Below are 20,599 nucleotides of genomic sequence, written 5' to 3'. Positions count from 1 at the left end.
CCAATATTTAATGTTGTGCAGTAATGCCCATAACCATAACTCTTGCTGTAATAATTATCAAATAATGCCTCTTTTCCGACTGAATAAAACTAAACACGCATTATCATGACTATTTTTAAAGTTGAAATAATTTACAGGTGATAGTTAGCTCCCCGTACTGGCTGATCAACAAGAGTGGTCTGCCCCTTGTGTTTAGACAAGACGGTTGCCAAGAAGCTGCTGGTCAAGGGGAGGAAACTGAAATGGCTAGAGTTGTGACCCCTCTTCTCTTCAGCTTCAATGAGAGTAATTCACCATATCTGTAAGTATTATTTTTCCTGCCCTAGTTAAGAAACTTGTAAGTTTAAAACCAATATACCACTTCTGGTAAGGAAATAAATTTTGAATGCTTGCTCTCTCCTTCAGCTACAATGAGAGTTTCTCTCCTTACCTGTGAGTATTTAATTTTCTTCCTTTGTAAATTTTGCAAGAGTTTTGTACCCTCTCATTCACTTTCAATGAGACATACTTCCCTTACCTGTAAATATTTGATACCTTCCCAATAAAGAAAGAATGCTAACAAGTCAAGAAATTTAACCCTTTCCCTATTCAGCTTCAAGAAGAAAACAACTCCCATGACGTTTATGTATTTGATTACTTCCCATAATTAAGAAGAACACCAACAGCTGTCTTCTCTCATCTCTAACTTCAATGAAAATCACTCACCTAACCTATAAGTATTGCATTACTTTTAGGAAAACGGGAGAAGTTAATTCCCATCTCTTCAGCTTCAATGCTATTTTACATCTGTAAGAACTACCTAATTATCATAGTTTTCAGATATTTAAATGGATTTTTGCCATCTTTGTCTCATCAGGTTTTGAAAATACTGCTCTTAATATTGTTTGCAAAACATGTTTGACGATGAGTTAAACAAAGCACGATCGCAATGGCGCTTTACGCCAACGATACAGCCAATTTGTGTCGCCTCGTTTATCCGAAGGACTCCACGCGTATTTTGAGCAGCCCAATTGCGTTCATTTCCCCGATAATGACATTAACCCCGCAATTTATTCCTTATACTTACACCAATAGTTCACTATTTCATTCAAGAATTGCTAAAAATACTTCATTTTATTTAAGAATATCTTTCAGTAATCCTTTTTTACCCATTCTGTAAATAGAACGACCCGACTGTAACCGGAAACAATGTTTCAAATGACGTCACAATAACGCGGGAAAAGATCAACCTCTTGAAAAATCACTTGTAAACGTAAAATTGAAACAATTACGGCAACAATACATTAAAAATATATAATGAATTAACACGTTCTCAAATGTTGATTTATATTTTACGTGACCTGCTGACACAATACATACAATAACAAGATCAATAGTTTTTATATAAATTGTTATGCGATGTATTGCGATCCGGACATATCCGAAGATGTTGCGTTCATTGATTGATAAACGCAATTTGCGGAAGGCAGTTTATTCAAGGAATGGAAGTTGAGGTGTAAATATAATGAAATCAACACAAGTTGTACTTTGGTGGATGATTTTGATGTGTTAATGAGCCCACCCTTTCAGTAGTTAGTTCAACATCATATGCAAAAGTATTTACCAAATCATGGACAGTGGCTGTCGATGATTCTTTGATTTGTGAATTCGAATTAGAGGCCACAGATGTTGCACTTGCTTGGGAATTAACTTCGTGCCTTAAGGCAGAAATTAAGGCAGAACAACCACCCTAATTCATTGCTTCGAAACCTTGAAATGCTAGGTTGAAATTTAAATAGAAGTGAGTTATGTCAAAAGTAATTGCAATGAAAAATACAAAGAATGGAAAACAAGTTTGTTAATCTTTCGATTTACTTTTCTAGGTGCGAGATGCGACTTGGAAAGTACAAACATGGAACTGATACAGTTCCCACGTGGTAAGTGGTATTTAAAAGTATTTGTATAATATGTCATTTGATTTAAATTAACCAAAACAAATCATCTTTAAAACAAACATGCCTAAATGGCCCAACTTTGTTTTTGTATTTGGCATGTAAGTTGAAACATTATTGTAATATACAAAGCCACAGATGAGATTTTACTTCAAGTGTGTTATACGCCCTTATGTGTTTTGTTAAGTGAACAACGAAATGGCGATTGTTCAAGTCTAATGTCAAATAAAAGTGCAAACATGCATATATTTTGCATACACAATAGGCTTCATCCTGAACGTAGCTAATGATTAAACACACTGGACAGTAACCGCTCATTTCTCTTGTTTTATAAAATATGACGCTTTTCAAAGAAACTCACGGCATAGGAGTGATTCTACTGGTAAGCAAGCATCTTCGATTTGATCACCGAAATGGTTGTGAATTGATTGTTACACAATGGTTACAATACGCACCTGATTTTGTATTTGTATGGATTGTATGTAATCTTATATCGTAATTGGTGGATTTAAAGATTATTAATCACCCTTATCTGTAACTTTGTATATATTAAGGCCGCTGTCCATGTATATTTACAGGTGTAAGGGGTTTGTGTTAAAAAATGATGAGGATCGACCAACGGTTCGTCAGCTTAATGTCATACACAGGGAAAGTAACAGACCTGACTGGTAAGTTTAGAACATTGGATATTGGAATTATTGCCGATAATAGGGAAAAAGTATTATATCTTGAACCATATATAGGAGAAATGGGTCACATTGTAATTTCTTGTAGTATTAGTTTTTGGCATCATATCAAAATAAATTATTGAATTTAGGGACGCAGAATGTACTACAAAAGTGGATAGTTGGTCTAGTTGTAAGATAGTGGACAAGCATGCAATGGACCTGGGTTCAAATGTGGGTTTGGCCCTGGCCTATGTCTGAAATACCTTCTGGTATTTCCCATCTCGCAGGGAAAGTAAATGCTGCATCTGAAGTCCGAAACAGCTTGCTGAGTAGCGAAAACGATGACTCACTGCTGATTTGTGACACGGATAGAACGGATTTAGATAGAAAAATGGGTCACTTCTAAGGGGCGAAGATACCAGCAGTACAGACATCTAATGAAATACCGGTATTGACGCCTTGTCAAACGGATGGAAGAAAAGATACCCAGATAAAACTGAACCAGAGGACTGAGGGGAGGACCTACAAGATAAATGAAATAAATTTCCGTAGCAAAGATTCAAACGTACACAAGGGAAACCAGACCTGCGCCTTCCAAAGAAAACTAAGGGCAACCTGGTACCACCCAAACAATTTACCTTCGCAGTACAGCCAATCACTGTGATCACCAGCGGAAGCCAGGGTTTGGGTGGCGAAAGACAGCTGAGGATTGAGAACTAGATCACCAAAAAGTGTACAACAAAAGTACCATGGGCCATAAAAAGCATTTCCTGCTACTGTATTTTTAAAAACAGTGTGAAAACTATGATGTTGTATTACCTGCTTATCTCATATTTATAAACATATTTCTTTTTTTCTGGGTTCTCTATATTGATGATACAGTAACGACACAAACTAAACAAAAAGGGATTTGAGTGTTTAGATATTAAAAAATGTTGAGGCAGTTCATTTATTAATAAGTGGATTTTCAAATACTATACAATTTAAGAATTAAAAATACATGTATGATGTCCATATGCGCAAAAATACGTTCTCTTCAAAGTAATGAAAAAGTCGTACATAATTTCGAGATGAGGTAGCCCGTACAAGTCTAAATTAACTATATGTTATGTTCCATTCTGTTAATATGGAAGATTGTTGTGTTGGCTTCAACTTTATTTCTGTTTTAATTTGTAGTAAACGTGTAAATATAAATTGTTATCGTAAAATATTTCAGGATCTATAACATAGGTATAGAAGTAAAGAAGGGCCAGGGGAGTTTCTTCCGAACAACGATCGTAACATTCTCTCCTCGTTATCGCATTGACAATTTGTCAAGACACAAACTGGCTATAGCGCAGAGGCATTTTACTAGCAAGGAGGTGGGTTAAATCGGATGGGGTACCCGTAGTTGATAATGTTTTCCCTTAAAATGAGCTTTGTACTTTGAATTGTAACTTGTCTTATTTGTACCAAAGCCTTGGTGTTGCTGTCATCAGGTGTTTAGTGCAAGCATTTTAACCCTTGACATAACTACAAGAATGTTAATAATGTTTAGTTGAAACTTGATACACATGTTGCCAGAGACAAACCACTCGGGCATGGCAAGATCCATTACTTTGGATTTGATTATTTTAAGTTATGCCTCTTGTCCAAACAAGATAAAAGGCGAGCATATGGCATTTTCTGCATGGCACACCTCTTTCTAGTAGCTATCAATTGTTAGTACATGAATGAAACATTCTGATCTACTTCAGACCCTGACTCACCCTGATGGCCAGTTGTCTGCGCCCCGAGGATCCAAGATGCCTTTCCATTGGCCAAGGCCGGACCTGGACCAGCTGCTGTGTGTGAGGATGTTGAATGTCAATGGGTGTAACTGGTCAGGAGGCTTCAAGATAGACTCAGTCAGCTCATTTCATGTAAACATGAGGTAATGGATGATGATGATGATGATGATGATGATGATGATGATGATGATGATGATGATGATTTAAAATTACTTTTATGCATGCTTAACATTTCATTCTCAGAACGAGGCTCAGATGGGTCAGACACTCATATCAATGGCCACATGAGGTGAATTTGCTATTCCAAGTAATTTTGTGCGACAAAACAATATTTCTTATTATCATTGCTGTGTATACAACTAAGTTAAATGTTTCATCAATATATTTATATATATATATATATATATATATATATATAAGAAAAAAGTGGGTGATGAAAATATGAATAATTATGTGAATATGAGCAAATATTTACGGTTAAGCTCTTTGAATAACTAAGCAAATACTTTGAGGTGAATGCAATTGTGGATATTATTTGTCTTTAAAAATATGTTTTAGCTGACTTTCCCAGATTTTAAATATATTAAAACATATGTGCTACTTTGATTAAATATTCATTAAAATTAAATTAGAAAATGACAATTCCGTACAGTTACCGTACATACTATGGTAAAATAGGGTTATGTTTTTCGCATATTTCAAAAACAACATTTGTCTGCTCAATACATGTTAAGACAGAGGGTTGAAGGGAATTGACACCTAAGACACGATGACTAAGAAGGAACAGGGGCTTAAGGTGTCTGACTGGAATGAGGAAACGACATCAATAATATTGCAGAAAATAAAGCCTAATGTGAAATCACAAACCCAAAAATAAACGGTATATATTATCTTTTTACTAAAAACAAACGGCAGTCTGTAATGTATTTTGCAATTGTTTGTTTCTTTTATAAACACCAAATATGTATAAATGTCTTTCTGCTTTTATCAAATGGCGAATAAATGTCATCCATTTGAACTTATCAATCAAAACGTACTAGTTTTCAAGAACGGGCTATTTATAACTGAAACATTGGTCGACAAATAGATTATAGTTTCAAATTGATGATGATATTGAAACATGGTCAAAATAAGTAATTTCTACATCGGATTGTCTTCATATTTAACGGTAACATTTTATCGATGTGTAGAACTTTGCTTCTTATTCAATTGAAAAGAGCCAACTATTCAATCATTCTTTTCGGGCGATGTCTAGAATAAAGTTATTGAAAAAGAACATGTCATCTTTTTCATATTTTCCAAAATATGTTTTCAAGTTATTTCTTTCAATGTGATGACCGTTTTCACACCAGATGGCAAATATGGCCACAGCAAATAATCAGGGCTATTACACATTCATAATGTCCATTTATAAATGGGCCGTCTTCATTTCTGTGTATTCTACCTTAAAATTCAAATAATATTGAAACATTGATTAAATGTTCGAAACATTTAATATGAACAAAATCTTGTAGAGAAATTAATTAGTCATCCTTCCAGAACGGCTAACAAGAAACCATCCAATAACTAACTGCTTGTTTACATTTCAGAAAACTTCCTTCGGTTTTCTGCAGCAACTGATCCTTTAGTATGTCAATCGCTCTCTATTCATCAATATGTTGAATGTCCTCCCCCTCTTCCACTAGGCTGAACATCTGATATTGATTATGCGATGTTGCATTATCATCATCGCCAATTTTGTATCTGAAATAATAATAAATTTGTTGACCAATGGTGGAGTAATAAATACCCAGTTCTTGAAAACTAGTACGTCTTGAATGTCAAAGTTCAAATTGAAGACTATAATTAACAACTTGATAATATGAGAAAGGCATTTATAAATTTTTGGTGTTTATGAAAGAAAAAACCCATTGTGCAATATGTTTGAGACTCCTGTTTGGTTTTTAGTAATACAAAAATATATACCAGTTAGTTTTGGGTAAGTGATGATGCAGTTGGCTTTCTTTATCAATCTAGTCAGAAACGTTAAGGCATGTTCCCTTCCTTAGCCTTCGTGTCTTCGAAGGCTAACATTCCATAAAATCCTCTGTTTTAAACTAACCATTGTTGTTTTTGAAATCTGCGAAAATTATGTGTACGGTATCTGTACGATATTGTCATTTTCTAATTAAAACGAATGTTTAAGGAAATGGAACATATCATAAATTAAGTTTTATTATGTTCGACATCTGGGATAGCCAGTTTCTACATATTATCAAAGAAATACACGTTCCTCAATTGCATTTACCTCAAAGTATTTGTTTTGTTATTAATGAAAGAGCTTACCTGGAAATCTTTGCTTAGACTTTTTCTTATTTTCATATATTTATACATCTGAACCATCTGAGCCACGTTCTAAGAATTGAATGTTTTTGCATGCATAAATACTAGGGAAGGCCTATTGCTAAAGAACCTCATGTATTACTCATGATGTTAATTTATGTTATAATGTTAATCATGTAAATACAAAAAAAAAATTGCTTAAGTTTGTATCACTTATATAAAAGTGTATTTATGTTTGCTTGTATGTTTATTGTTTGTCATGTAATTTGTACGTCTTGGCCATAATTAATGTTTATATTTGTAAATGGCCCAAGCCAAATTATCCGATATGCCAATAAATCTGATTGGTTAATATTGATGATAATGATGATTATAACGGCGATGACGAAACTGATGATGATGATGATGATGATGATGATGATGATGATGATGATGATGATGGTTCATGATGATGATGGTAATGATAATGGTTATTATCTATAAATCATACAAGTGCTTACAATAGAAGGTATCGCCTTATATGTGAGAACGATTTAAAAAATTATTTCTGGATTTGAACATAAGAACACTGCTACTGAAAGATGAGATTCTATTAGAGGTTCTGGTATTCAATTTAATGTTTCTGACAACAGGTTATTAGAGAAAATCGTTAACAAATACACATATATGTGTTTGTTTTTCTAGAGATAAACACAAGCAGTCTTCTTAACGTAGGAAGTTTTACTGCAGGTTCAGACCTTTATGGGGTTTTTTGTATCAGATTTCGTATTTTCCACTCTTAATTGCAGAGATGAGCACAAAAATTCCCTGCTTCTCAAGGTAGAAGTGTTACTTCAGGGTCAGACTTTCACCATTGTGTTTCTGGACGCTGAGGAAACACCCCCGCCTTTCAGAATAGACAACTTCTCAGAGGTGAGGGTTGTATGGGGTGTAGGTATAATTTCGATAAGGGTCTATGGTCAGATTTTTTTATCCGGACCACTCACCAATTAAATATTCTTATATGTGTATTTTTTTATATATTTTGAGAGTTCTAAGTAAAGCAAATTATGTTTTTCATATTTTAGATGCCCTTGACATTCTATCAGACGAAAACCCGTGATGAAAATCTGCGGGCGGTTATTCGTCCTAACACGTGCTGTAAGTAACATGTTTAAGTTGGTTTGGTTAAATGTTTAGGGAAAGATAAGGTAAGGTACAGCTTTGCATTTTAATAAATTTAGCTGGACTATCCAAATTTTAAGCAACTGTTATCTTGCATAAAATGCAAGTATTGCCCTTATAATTCGAATGAGAAATTTTAATTTTACAGTGATACATGCATGTTTCACTAGAACTTTGCAATTCTTAAACTTAAAAGCTGCGGATAAGTCGAGGAGATGTCTCTTAAACCTCTTGTTAAAGGTAAGAAATAACTTGAAAACAAAACAATTTGGTCAACAAATTTATTATTATTTTAGATACAAACTATTAGAATGGTTCCTTTACGCACTTTTGTAAATTGCACTGTAGAAAATCACCCTCAGATACTAAACTGATCGTAGGATTTTTGAAAAAACATTTTTTTTTGAAGAAACGACCCCTATTCTCTGACTTCTAGTGCCATATGCCTGGGATGAGCCAACCCTAGAACACTACCTTACACTATCAGTTCCGAGCGGTAGCACTGAGACCTACAACCTTGACGAGATCGGGGAAGGAACGCTTCTTTGGTACCAGTCGTATTTCTTCATATCCGCTTCAGCAACGTTCTCAAGGTATGCTGGTTACTATTTTTATCCACACTACAAAACACTTTCATTGCTATGGGATACATCTGTGTGCTATTGTTAGACCCGTTTACCTTCCTTTAAGGCCATGGTCACGCTAAGTTTTTGTTCTCAATGGATTACTGCATACAAGGACATAGACATAAGGAATAGGTACCTGTCCGGAATGTACAATTTCTCTTGTATGGACAGATGTTACAATAACTTGCCACATGTGTTCGACATACCAATACGACGTGTCGCGTGCAAGACCTTTGCCAATTCCTCTAAGTGCAGTGTCACACTTAGTGTTTGTTCACAATGGAATGCTGCATATAAGGAGGTACGGTATAGGTTATTGTATCCAGGCGATAACTTTCTCTTGTATGGACGGATTGTATGAAAAAACCCACATCTGTTCGATATTCAAAGACAACGTGTCACGTACAAGACCCATGTTTCTACCTCTTAGGTTAAAGTCACACTTATTGTTTGTTCACAATATAATGCTGCATATAAAGACATAGAATATAGATGGTCGTGTCCGAGCGTTAACTTTACTTTGTGTAGACTATAGATTATAAAATCACATCTGTTTGACACACCAAGACGACCTTAAAGGTCAAGGTCACATTTAGTGTTTGTTCACAATGAAATGCTACATTTAAGGACATGGAGTGTATTTGTTCCATAATTTAACTTTTCATGTACTGGCCTTGTTAATAGGTCATTAAAACATTCGATGGCATTCGTCACATTTGTGGCAGTTCTTAATTTTAATTTCACGATTTTGTTCTAGTTAATAGATCGAAAGTTATAGAACATCTCTCGATATTGAAGTAATGGTAACAAACAGTATTTTGTTTTTGAAATAAAAGCAAATTTCTGTAGTAATTTTGAATTTTATAAAAAAACTTTCTCAGAATATGATGTATGTAGTTGTTTTTTCAGGGGGAATTCTTTCTCTGATGCCATTAATTCAGAACTTGTGTTGGATTGTGAACATGACTTTGTCATATTCAGAAAAAAAGTAAGTTAAAGTAACCGTATTGACAAGTAGTAAGATTTATCAATAAACGTTAATTTTTCGAAACTCATCATTTATTAGAGATTAGACTAAAGTCTATATCTACAGCCAATTAGATTGCCAAATGGTCTTCAATTAGTTCTACGCTTTATCGTTAAGAATTTTATTTTTACAACTGAACAGACATGACGTCATAATTTGGTTTCCACATGCAGAGAGTCTGAGTTGGCAATTTTTGTGTAAATTCGAGAAATTCATGAAATAAGAACAAGCATCCACTAGTATTAAAACTGTCTCGGGCTTGCTTTAAATCAAAACTGGTTACAGTTTCTTTAACTTAGTAGTAAGGATTAAACTAGGCGTGTCGATCCAGCAGCCTAAGCTTTGAGTAAAGCAGGTTCAGGTAAAATTATTTATAACCTTGTGGGGTACATACGTTGGTATGTTAGTTGATTTTGCTTTTCCATTCACAAATATGAGGTAGGCTAAAGGTCCCAACTCTGGCAAATGACCCAACATACATTCAAGGAATATTAAATTATGATACATGAAGCAGGGGTTCAAAGGTTTAAGATTAAACCTAAAATCAGGGCTGAGAGCTCTTAACCTGAGACATTTGTAAAGTTGTAAAGATTGAATTTTGCTTGAACATTTGGATAAAAAAACTTAAGAAAGTACCTTGAAATCTAAATAATTGACTTAGGAAACAATTTAAAAAAAATGAAAATGTTTTTCAAGATCGACCAAATCAGCTGTTAGAACCCATGTCATGTACAAGCTTGTTAAACAATTGTAACTCTACTCATTTTCCTATTTCCGTACCAAAGGAGGTAGGCAAAAGGTCCCAACTCTGGCGAATGACCCCCACAAACATGTTAGAAAACGAAGGCATGTGTCAACCATTGGAGCCGGGCAAGGCGTCACGTACCGGTCAACGTTACGTGCTAGATGTTGCAAACAACAAGGAAAACCCAGTCCTCTTGCTGAGGAAAGCAACAGAGGGAATGTCAGGGAGGCAGAGGTGGACTTTCAGGGTGAAGATTTTGTGATATTTTTATTTATAATATAAAAGCTGTTTTAATATAATGCAAATGTATTTGATTAATTACTGTTGAATAAATTACTAGATGTTTCAAAAATGAATTCCTGGCTACTAGGAGGAGGGGGGATATTAATACTGAACTTTGTAAAGCTATCATATCAATAAATTTAAGTGGAATCCTTAAACAACATAACTTAATGTTTTTAGTTTTTATTAGTGCATGTACATGATTACAGTTAGTTTGCCAGACGTCATTTCATGGCTACACATGTATTTGAAAAATTATATAGAAATGTTCCTTTCTTTACTCTGTAACAGAATAATGTTTTCAGGAGGGCATGCTTTGTTCCGACAGTGATGATGACAAATTGATGGGCTTCGTACGATGCGTGCAGTGTCCCGGAGGCGTTGAACAACTCTTTGATGGTTAGACTGATATTTTATGAACGTAATTAATGTTTATAAAGGAAGTATATCATGTGTTTTGAAGGCCGATTATTTTGAACGATGCAGTGTACCGGAGACATAAAAACATCCTGGATGGTTAGACTGATATTTTGTGCAGCGTAATTATTGCTTGTTAAGGAAGGATATATTGTGCTCAGAAGGCCGATATTATATAAAACTGTGAACGAAGCCGTGTCCAAGAGATATTGAAACACTCCTGACTGGTAAGACTGATATTTTATGAAGCTTAATCAAATGTGTATATAGTAAGGATATATTGTGCTCTGGATGCGTATGGTATTTGTTAATAAATTGATAACCTGCTGGAATTGTGCTTTTTCCTGGGAAATATTGAAATAACTAAAAAACAAACACAACCAAGTATAAGTGCCCTGGAGATGCTAGTCCCAACCCCGTAGAGACAGGGTTCCCTGAAACTGCCTTGCATGAGAATACCCACACACAAAAGATAAACCATTGGCCATGCATATTGCTATTCAATTCTAACAGCGCCATGGTGATTCTATTATCTGCACCGGTAGTAGAGACAGAAACCTCCACTCCTACCCTACAGGAGAAAATCCACACGGAAGATGAACCTTTCGGTCATGAATATTCCTGAAATAATCTAACATAATCAATTATCATTGATAGGTGCTATTTTGATATAAGGCTACCAAGTAGAGACAATCCCTTGCATCCAACCCAATATGCGAATAACCATACAGAAGATTAACCCTAGATCAGGGATATTGCTGTAGTTATCTTACACATTTAATTATGTTTGACAGGTGCTATGGTGATATTAGGCATGGCCCAAGTGGAGGAAGGGGCTCCCATCCCGCCCCATATGAGAATATCCATGCAGAAGATGAACCCTGGTTCAGGCAGCCTCACGGTCCGCACACAGATGGATGGGCCAGTCAGAGTTGTCCAGATTAATGACCAGCAACACAGGGTAAGATTACCGCAAACATTTCAATGAAAAAAAACTTTTTTTAAATAACGCCCTTATTCTGAATTCCTGTCAACATATAGAAATATAAAACCATTGGCCGATTGTTCAAAACTATGTCAACAATGTGATTAATTACATCATTGTAAAACATTAATTATAATAACATAATAATAAAAAAGTCCATAATATTTAAAACAAAAGCAAGTACATTTGAAACAGTTGAATTTATTTTTAATAGGAATACTGCAAATTTTAAGTGTATCTTTGAGCGTAAAACAATTTGAAAACTGACAATGATGACTTTAACGAAGTGGTTAACAATTGGCCTATTATAAATGATTTCTTTCCTCAGATAATCAATAAACTGCACTGAAGGTTTGTTTCAGTAAAATATGTTTTCATAAAGCGTAAACCTCTTTATTCCACTGATAATTCATCACACCTAAAATCAGTACTGTTTGTAGATTATTCGTAAAACACTGTCGAAGGATGATGAAGATTGGGAAATCTATGAAGAATCTCTGAACCACAAAACCAATGCAAGACGTGGGAAACCACAGCACAGAAATGTGGAGGTTTGTTCATTTAGTCTCTACTTTATGTAATGGTAAAACATTGTTAGTATGTACTTATAAAAATCTGGCTTAATGTGACACAGTTTCATACATTTTGATGTGACAAACAATCTGTAACGTCTGTTGTTGTCTGCGTGGTATTTTGTAAACTTTTTCTTACTAGGCCATCCGCTGTTTATATCCAACGCCTCAAAAATTTAAAACCAATAACAACTGAATACTAATTAACTAAAACAAATAGGAAAACTTGAGTTATTGCCTTCTCATTTGACAAAATATGATGTTGATCACTTATAACTAGAACAGTTTAAAAGAAAATTCTAGAGCAATTTATTTCATCATTATTCAAATTTAAATGTTGGCACATTTTTGCTTGAGAATTTGGTTTTTGCTCCAAGGAAATTTTGAATATTCAGAAAATCATGTCCCTACTTGGTGACCGCTAACAGAAAACATAAATGCAGTGTTGGGGAAATCACCCGTCACCAGTTGTCAAACAATCATTTGACCAATAACTGGATTATATTATATTAGTAAATAAAAACACATTGCTGTATTGACTAATTGAAAAATCTTGCCAAATAATCGGTGTTAATAGAAATATGAGCTTCCATTCTGTCTCGAACTTGTAATAATAACTTCTTTTATTAGACATTAAACAGATATTTGGTGCATTCAATTTGTTGCTGGTTCTCAAATTGGACTACATAGTAACAGTAACTTAAAATTGTACATGACGACTGGATTTAAGTAAAACCCATTTTCAGTTAGCCTGTTTTTCGTATTTTGCCACAGCTCCAAACGTGTTCAACCTTAATGCACATGTCGTCAGACACAATACACATTGAATTGCAAAGACAATTACTTTGACTGAATTCATTGTTGAGCTATGCCCCTTGAAGTTGTACTTTGGAATGAACAAGCCTGAATTCGACTTACTTATGCTTGGAATAAAAATAATTTACAAACATTTATGATTAAAAGGTCAAGTCTTTAGCGAGCCTGGAAGCATTATATCAGTGCCGGGCTTGCAGACTTATGCCAATTACCACAATTGTAACTGTTCATTTTTGTTCTCAGTTTGACCTGAAATTGAAGGAAAAAGATGGTGTATCATTGTTCAACACATTGTCAATTACAACCACTGTTTTTAACTGTTTATTTTTGTTTTCAGTTTGACCTGAATTTGAAGGGAGGAGTTGGAGTATCATTGGTCAACACAGTTCCAGAGGAATTACTGTACATATGCTTGAAGAATATCACCCTTAACTACAGAGAAAACACGAAAGCTGTTACTTTTGAAGTAACTGTTGGGAATATTCAGGTAAGTGTAAATGCCCTTGTTTTGATTAATTAAGAATGAGATGTTTCATGTATTGGTCAGAGCTGTGACTATATATATCATTTAAGAACATCACCCTTAACTACAAAGAAAACATGAAAGCTTGTAAGTCTGAAGTGAGTGTTGGAAAAGGTATGAATAATGGCCCCTTTTTCTTAAATTTTATAAATCAATATATACAAGTTTATCATTGGTAAACACTGCCTGAGGAGGTACCGCGTATGTCACTATCAGCATAATGAAATTAGCATTTCAGGTTTTTTGAAAGATTGAATACTCGTGGCTTTAAGTCTGTTCTAATCTATCAAGTGAATTTCAAATCAAAAGCATTATCTATATCCTGTTGATTGACTTCTCTTGACACTATTAATAGAAATATGAGTATGACCCTAGTGATTTATCTTATAAAATGAGTCTGTGTCATTGATCAACATTGTACCTGTAAATTACGTTACCTTTTAATATAAGAAAAAACACACTTGAACATAAAACTAAAAACAACGTTTATTTTGTTCAAATTTTACAGGCAGACAACCAGTTGCTAGGGGCAATGCACACTGCTATGTTATTTGTGACCCCAACATCAAAGAACGACACTGTTGATAATCACCCCGCCCTTTGGATTTCCGCTCATAGGCTTCCAAACATGGGCTGGAATGCTGAAATTTACAAGGTGTACATGTAAATAAAATATCATGCCCACCAACTTGTATTGTGATTCGTGTAGTCGTTTTTTATAAACAAAACAAATTAAAGTACACATTGTATTTGTGTAGCCGTAGTGTCATTGTCGTATACATATACTGAATCATAAAACTATTTATTAGTCAAATACTTCTTAAACCAAATGGGCCAGATAATGCTAACAATTTGTCTAGACAAAATAACACAATCAATTCATGTGTTTGATCCATATTTTTGTCAGTAGATGAAAAACAATTGTTCAAAAATATTAACCCAATTCATTCTAGCACTTGCTGATAAGGATGAAGAAAATGTCACTCCAGCTGGATGAAGTGTTACTATGGAAACTGATCCAGTATGCACGGATTGATCAGGATCGTCCAGACGCTGACAGTCTAAATCCGGTTGCAGATGAACTGAACATGTAAGATTAAGTGGAAAGTAATCTAAATACATAATCATAAGTGATTGGTGACAGGAAAATCTAAATAAGTGAAATATAACCTGAACGTGTTAGATTTACTGTAAAGTAACCTAGTCATGTAAGATTTAGTGAAGGTTGTACATTCACATTTAATAAGTAGGGAAAGAGGACCTGAATGTGAAAAAAAACGGTGACCATAATATGCTGCATCATTATTCATACCTGTGAAACTTCCTTATTAGGGAATATATTTAGGATATCTTTCTGCTACAAAGTTTTGCATCGGATTATTTCTAACGCATATATGATTTGGGAAAAGTGTGCCTTTATGTCTGCCTAACTGTGTGGTCATCGACCCTTGGATCATCGAAATTGCTAGTTGTTATAATGTTTCATTAATATTTCAGGACCATATCAAATGCAGTCACACTGAAGACGAAGCGTTACTACTTCGGCACACTGAATGTGAAGGCTGCCAATGTCAGTCTCAGTATTCTGAAACCAGCGGGAGGCTTATCATCAGAATTGTACAGCATTAAGAAAAGGATGGGCTTCACCCTCCCTAATTTTAAAGATGCAAATGTGCATTTGTGTAGGTTTTTACAGTACGTTAAGGAATTTGGCCCACAAATCACCTAGCTCTCCAGTACCTCTGTTTATAGCCTTAATATTTGATGTTGGGGCCTGGTGACCCAATACAATTTTGAATGTTATATGTACACTTGTTTGGGGGCAAACCATCAACTTCTTTTGTAAAAGAGGGACACCTTAAGATCTACTCACCAGCCAAATTTGGCCCCGTGGTAAGCGTATCCTAATTACCTGTATGTACAAGGTTTGGGGGTCAACACTGATCTTGTTCTGATATGGCTGGTTGCAGATTGTGCCACTAGAAAAAAGGATTGCGATTGCCTTTTTGCAAGGTGCGCGGCATATAGTCAGTATCAGGAGTAAAGATATTCCTCAATCAGGGTAACTCATAAGTCAATTGGACTGGCTCTGAATTGGTACAAATATAAACACAAATGTATATTTCAGATGAGTTTAAAAGATTACATCAGTTTGACAGTAAAGAGTTCTTCTTGGGTGAGCTGAAGAAACACTACTCTGACGTAAGCATAAAACTACAAACAGTTCAGTAATTTAAAGTACATTGAAAGCCAATGCCATGATTTCAAAAACAGGGATATTCAAGAGTCTCCTTTTTATATTGTTTTGTTTCCGTGTAAATTTTATAATGCTGAGAACAACTGACTGAAAGAGAAATTTAGAATTGAGAGCATTTTTAACCAGGTTTTCAACGAAACACGCCAGTTTAAAGCCGGATGGAAGGGCTTCGCTCATGGAATAGTTGGGGTATTTAAAGGATTAACTAAACCTGTGGAAGGCCTCAGGAAGGGAGGAATTGAGGTGAGAAAATATATATTTCATTGAATGGTGGCAAATTTAAGGCTGGATGGAAGGGCCTTGTTCATGGAGTGATTGTGTTATTTAAAGTAAAATTTATGCAAAACAACTACAGAAACAAGCTCAGTAGCAAAAGGTTTAAACATAAACCCGGTTTAATGAAGCCCAAACCCAAAGAGAGGTTTGGAAAATGCCCTTGATGTGAGAATTGTTGTCGCAATTATGTTTAGTATGTTGATGTGCATCTGAATATCAAATGGTTTATGAATTGCTTTACGGATATGACATTTAAATGATTCATTATCTATCACTTTATATGACATTATTTTGAATCTTGCTAAATATCTGAACGTCCACAAAAATAGTTTTTGAATTGAATACATCAAAAATATGCTTGACCTTTAAACTTTACATAACTGGCGCAGACTTCAGCCTTTTCACTTTTTGTTTCAGGCATCTTGTGTTATTTTTTTTATTTTATTAAGGTGACTAGACTATTAGCAGGTGTTCTAGATATCATGCATGCAAATTTGATTTATACCAGCCATAATACAGCGTTTTGGTGCTAGCCTTTATCAAGGTGTCAATGGGACCTTACAAATGGAATGTCCAATGCTGTGAGAGGTTAAATACAAAATACTAAATTAAATAGATAAGGCTATGGTGTTGACCAGTGTTCGGCCAATTTCTCTTTAAAATCAAATAAAGAATCTACATATTGGCCCGATTGTTCAGAAAGTTGCTAAAAGTTAGCGAATCGTCAAATTAACAATCGCTACATTTTTTATGTATCGCTTGCTAACAAATTGTTAAAATTCCGATTGTTCAGACTATTGTTATCGCTATCGATAACTAATAATCGTTAAACTATTTAACGATATCGCTAGGAAGTTTAGCGATATCGCTAAATTTTAAGCGACAAATGTATAATGGGGTTGACCCATAATGCATTTGCTTTTTCCCACAATGCATTTAAATGCATAAAGTATTACCCACAATGCATTGAAAAAAACATAATGGCTGCCCAAGCAGACAACACTTTGTCATTGTCAGAAAAAATAAGAAAAGAGGTTGCAACTTTAGTGCATATGAGAAATTCTCATAACTGAATATGAAAAAGTAAAGGAGAAATTAAATAACGCAAAGGTATCACAAGATGCGAAACAAAAGATGTGGGAAAGTATTGGAAGTGCTGTTTTACTTGCTGGAGTTGGGATAAGAACAGGAAAAGATGTGAGAAACAAATTTCACAACTTGAACCGGGTTGCAAAGTCAACAGAAATGCAACAAAGAAAGCATTTGAAGGGAACAGGGGGTGGACCACCATCTGAAAAACCGCCCGAGGAGGTGCTCCGCCTTATTAACATCAATAAGGCAGACCCAGGCTTCAGTGGGATTCCTGGTGGGCTAGAAACCACAATTGCATCAGAGAAGGGTATAAGACTTCTTAATTCATTGTTTATTTATAGATTTAATCATCAAGTACTACTTAATTCATTAAGAATCATGTTTATTTACAGATATATTTCTACACTATCAAATGCTTATTAAAATATTTCCGTCTGCTTAAAAGATACACAAATGAACTCGACATGTTCTAAAAATAGAAAATGGAATTCCTACCTCCATTTTGTTTCCATGTGGAGTGTGAATATGACAAATCCTTGAATAATGAAAAGATGTCATGATAATTTACCATAGTCAATTGTCCATGACATAAGTTCATACCTTTGCAAATACATGCTACGTGTCGCAGCTTCAAATATTATCCAGTAAAGCGATTTTTTCTTCCAGCGCTTGCCAACTTCTGTCATAATTCATGTGCCACTTGATTGTAGAATGGTTTAACCGGTTTATGTTATTAAAATTCGAATGTCACAAACTTTTAACACGATGAAATAATCATTAAATCACAAACAGTTGTAAACAAATAAATTGATACATGTTAAATGTATCTTTTGCAAGCATTTATATCATTTTGTTTAGATCTATTTATTTATTTATTAAAAATTATAATCAAGCAATTCTATATTTCATGATAGTGCCTTCCCTTGATATTTGAGGCCCTGACATGGGGTCACCATAACCTATTGTATAAATAAAATCCAAATTTTGAGACGGTTATTAGTATTGAACTGCTTCGATACAGCACATTAGATGCAATAGATTTTATTTTATCCTTTCAATTTAACTTTGTTTCATCTATCATCGATGTAACTTTAAAAAATAAACATAACATATATTTTCAGAATTAAAGGTCGATGAGCTGCCAAATGGTGATGTGGTTATTCAAGTCATACCAGAATCAGATGTATGTTTATTTTATTCAATTGTAAATTATCATGTTGATATAATGTATACATTTATGAATTAAATACCTTAATTTTTAGCAATTAAAATTTAATTATATATCAACAATTGATCATTAAAGAGTGAACATGTAATCACACCCTATTCTTAAATAGTACACTTCAATGTATGCCTTATACAGTTACAGTCAGAAGCAGAGAGACGAGCAGTGTTCGATTTGGACGTAAGAAATTAAAATTATTTTCTAGGCTGTATTAAAAATGTTAGTGGATTTAGAGGCTGAAGGAGGAAACAAATTCTGAAATAAAATATATAATTAAATGGGTGTTATTTAGGGTTATAACTTACTGTCAAACTCAGCTGCAAGATATATATTTTATTACATTGAAAGTAAGGTACACACATACGAAGCCAACATCATGACGTGTAAAACAAAAGAATAATTCTATGCTATGTGTATTAATTCTATATCTTAATTTGCTTTCTCATATCAGACGATAGAATTAGACAGAGGAAGCCAGTCCAACGGCAAGGAATTCCCAAATAGAATGCAATCCTCTAGTTATCAGCAAGTGAAAAAAATGAAGTAAGCAATTTTATACATATAAGGAATTGTTAACTTTAAAATGGAATACTAACTTATTTGAACTCTGGAATGAAATATGTAGCTGTATATTTATGCAACAAGACGTGAATAGACATAATAACATTGTATTTATCGCATTGAATGTTTTCGTCTAGATATGAAGATGATACTACCTTGAATAACCTTGGTTTCAAATACAAGCTGAATAAGCAATAGATGAGCAACGATGCAAATGTTGTTTTATTTAGTTATAAGATACAATAATTTTAAATTTTAATTAATGTTTTTTTTAATTAACATGGTATCCTTGCAGAACATCTCTCCAGGAAAAGGTGCAGACAGCTCAACTGGAATGGTTCGAAGGACAAAACAAAAACGTTGAGCTGGAGATGGAGCTTTTGAGGGAAAAGATCGCAACGTCTAGGGAGAAAAGGAAGCTGTTTAAAGCTTTGCAGACAGAGTTGAAGGGGAAGGATGACATGGACATAATTCCATTAGTTTGTGACCAATAGGGTAAGTTGATCAGTTAACAGAAATGCATAGAACACGTAACATAAACTTTACTTTGTTACATCAAAACAACAACATAGCACCAGCTGCATGCTTCCTTCCAATAGGAAATGTTCCTATCCAAAATAGGCCTGCGCAATATGGTCACGGATGGCAAATCCATTTTCACCACCAACATAGGGTATAAGTGGAAGTTCATCCACATCGCCGTCATCAACGTCAGGTTCACCAAACAACATAAAACAAATTGAATAACTTAACATATATAGGCAAAGCTTCGAGCTTATATATATATCCTTTTTATATCCTTTTGTTTTAAGATATATAGCATTATTACATAACCTAAATTAATCTATCAAACAGACCTTCTTGCACATGACGGAGAATCTTCTCTTCCATCTACCAAATGTTCTTTCTATAACAATCCTCGCACGGCAGTGGGCTCTGTTGAATCTGGTTTTCACCGGTGTATCAGAGACTCTGTACGGCGTCAACATGTAACGCGAACAAGCATATCTTAAAAAAGACAAGAGAGAGAAATACTTTAATCTTGTGGCTGTTAATAATGTTATAATTTGTTGTTTCAGATTGGACCATAGCAGATAAGAAACAGGGGGAGATCATCAGATGTGAAAATAATACTGTGTTAAAAAGATGACACTATTCATTCTGAGTATTAATAATGTTTTAATTGATCTCATATGATAAACATATTGAATTCAAAGGTTTGAAATATACATTATAACAGTGTGATAAACTGTTGTAATAATAATTATATTCAATTTTTTTTTATCTTTCAAATGTTTGTGTATATTGTGTGTTGCCTAAAAGTTTTAATGTAGACCTACC

At 34.4% G+C, this 20,599-nt stretch overlaps 2 protein-coding genes across 2 annotated transcripts in view; both read left to right on the top strand.

The window, feature by feature from the left end:
* LOC128238434 (intermembrane lipid transfer protein VPS13D-like) overlaps positions 1-20,599 on the top strand; it is a 52,537-nt gene that overhangs the window by 24,401 nt on the left and 7,537 nt on the right. The window contains exons 20-38 of the mRNA XM_052954355.1: positions 138-301; positions 1,863-1,916; positions 2,510-2,599; positions 3,816-3,960; positions 4,336-4,511; positions 7,479-7,602; positions 7,758-7,830; positions 8,291-8,447; positions 9,390-9,468; positions 10,293-10,499; positions 10,840-10,933; positions 11,746-11,912; positions 12,377-12,487; positions 13,662-13,811; positions 14,356-14,502; positions 14,801-14,937; positions 15,345-15,529; positions 15,976-16,049; positions 16,231-16,347. Coding sequence (XP_052810315.1) covers positions 138-301; positions 1,863-1,916; positions 2,510-2,599; positions 3,816-3,960; positions 4,336-4,511; positions 7,479-7,602; positions 7,758-7,830; positions 8,291-8,447; positions 9,390-9,468; positions 10,293-10,499; positions 10,840-10,933; positions 11,746-11,912; positions 12,377-12,487; positions 13,662-13,811; positions 14,356-14,502; positions 14,801-14,937; positions 15,345-15,529; positions 15,976-16,049; positions 16,231-16,347 — 2,451 coding nt within the window. The remainder of the gene's footprint in view (positions 1-137; positions 302-1,862; positions 1,917-2,509; positions 2,600-3,815; positions 3,961-4,335; positions 4,512-7,478; positions 7,603-7,757; positions 7,831-8,290; positions 8,448-9,389; positions 9,469-10,292; positions 10,500-10,839; positions 10,934-11,745; positions 11,913-12,376; positions 12,488-13,661; positions 13,812-14,355; positions 14,503-14,800; positions 14,938-15,344; positions 15,530-15,975; positions 16,050-16,230; positions 16,348-20,599) is intronic.
* On the top strand, positions 17,404-20,466 carry LOC128238436 (uncharacterized). The gene is made up of 6 exons (XM_052954357.1): positions 17,404-17,779; positions 18,594-18,655; positions 18,836-18,877; positions 19,149-19,240; positions 19,554-19,753; positions 20,338-20,466. The coding sequence occupies exons 1-5, from the start codon at positions 17,515-17,517 to the stop codon at positions 19,750-19,752; spliced, it is 660 nt and encodes a 219-aa protein (XP_052810317.1). The 5' UTR covers positions 17,404-17,514; the 3' UTR covers position 19,753; positions 20,338-20,466.

Source organism: Mya arenaria, chromosome 6, assembly GCF_026914265.1.
Source record: "Mya arenaria isolate MELC-2E11 chromosome 6, ASM2691426v1".
Lineage (NCBI taxonomy): Eukaryota > Metazoa > Mollusca > Bivalvia > Myida > Myidae > Mya > Mya arenaria.
This window is presented reverse-complemented; position numbering and strand designations above follow the sequence as displayed.

Excerpts from the sequence above, each read along its gene's own strand:
- LOC128238436 (XM_052954357.1), top strand. The coding sequence starts at position 17,515 with ATGTGGGAAAGTATTGGAAGTGCTGTTTTACTTGCTGGAGTTGGGATA. Across the intron at positions 17,780-18,593 it reads CACAATTGCATCAGAGAAGG|AATTAAAGGTCGATGAGCTG; the intron begins GTATAAGACTTC and ends ATATATTTTCAG. Across the intron at positions 19,241-19,553 it reads CAGCAAGTGAAAAAAATGAA|AACATCTCTCCAGGAAAAGG; the intron begins GTAAGCAATTTT and ends GTATCCTTGCAG.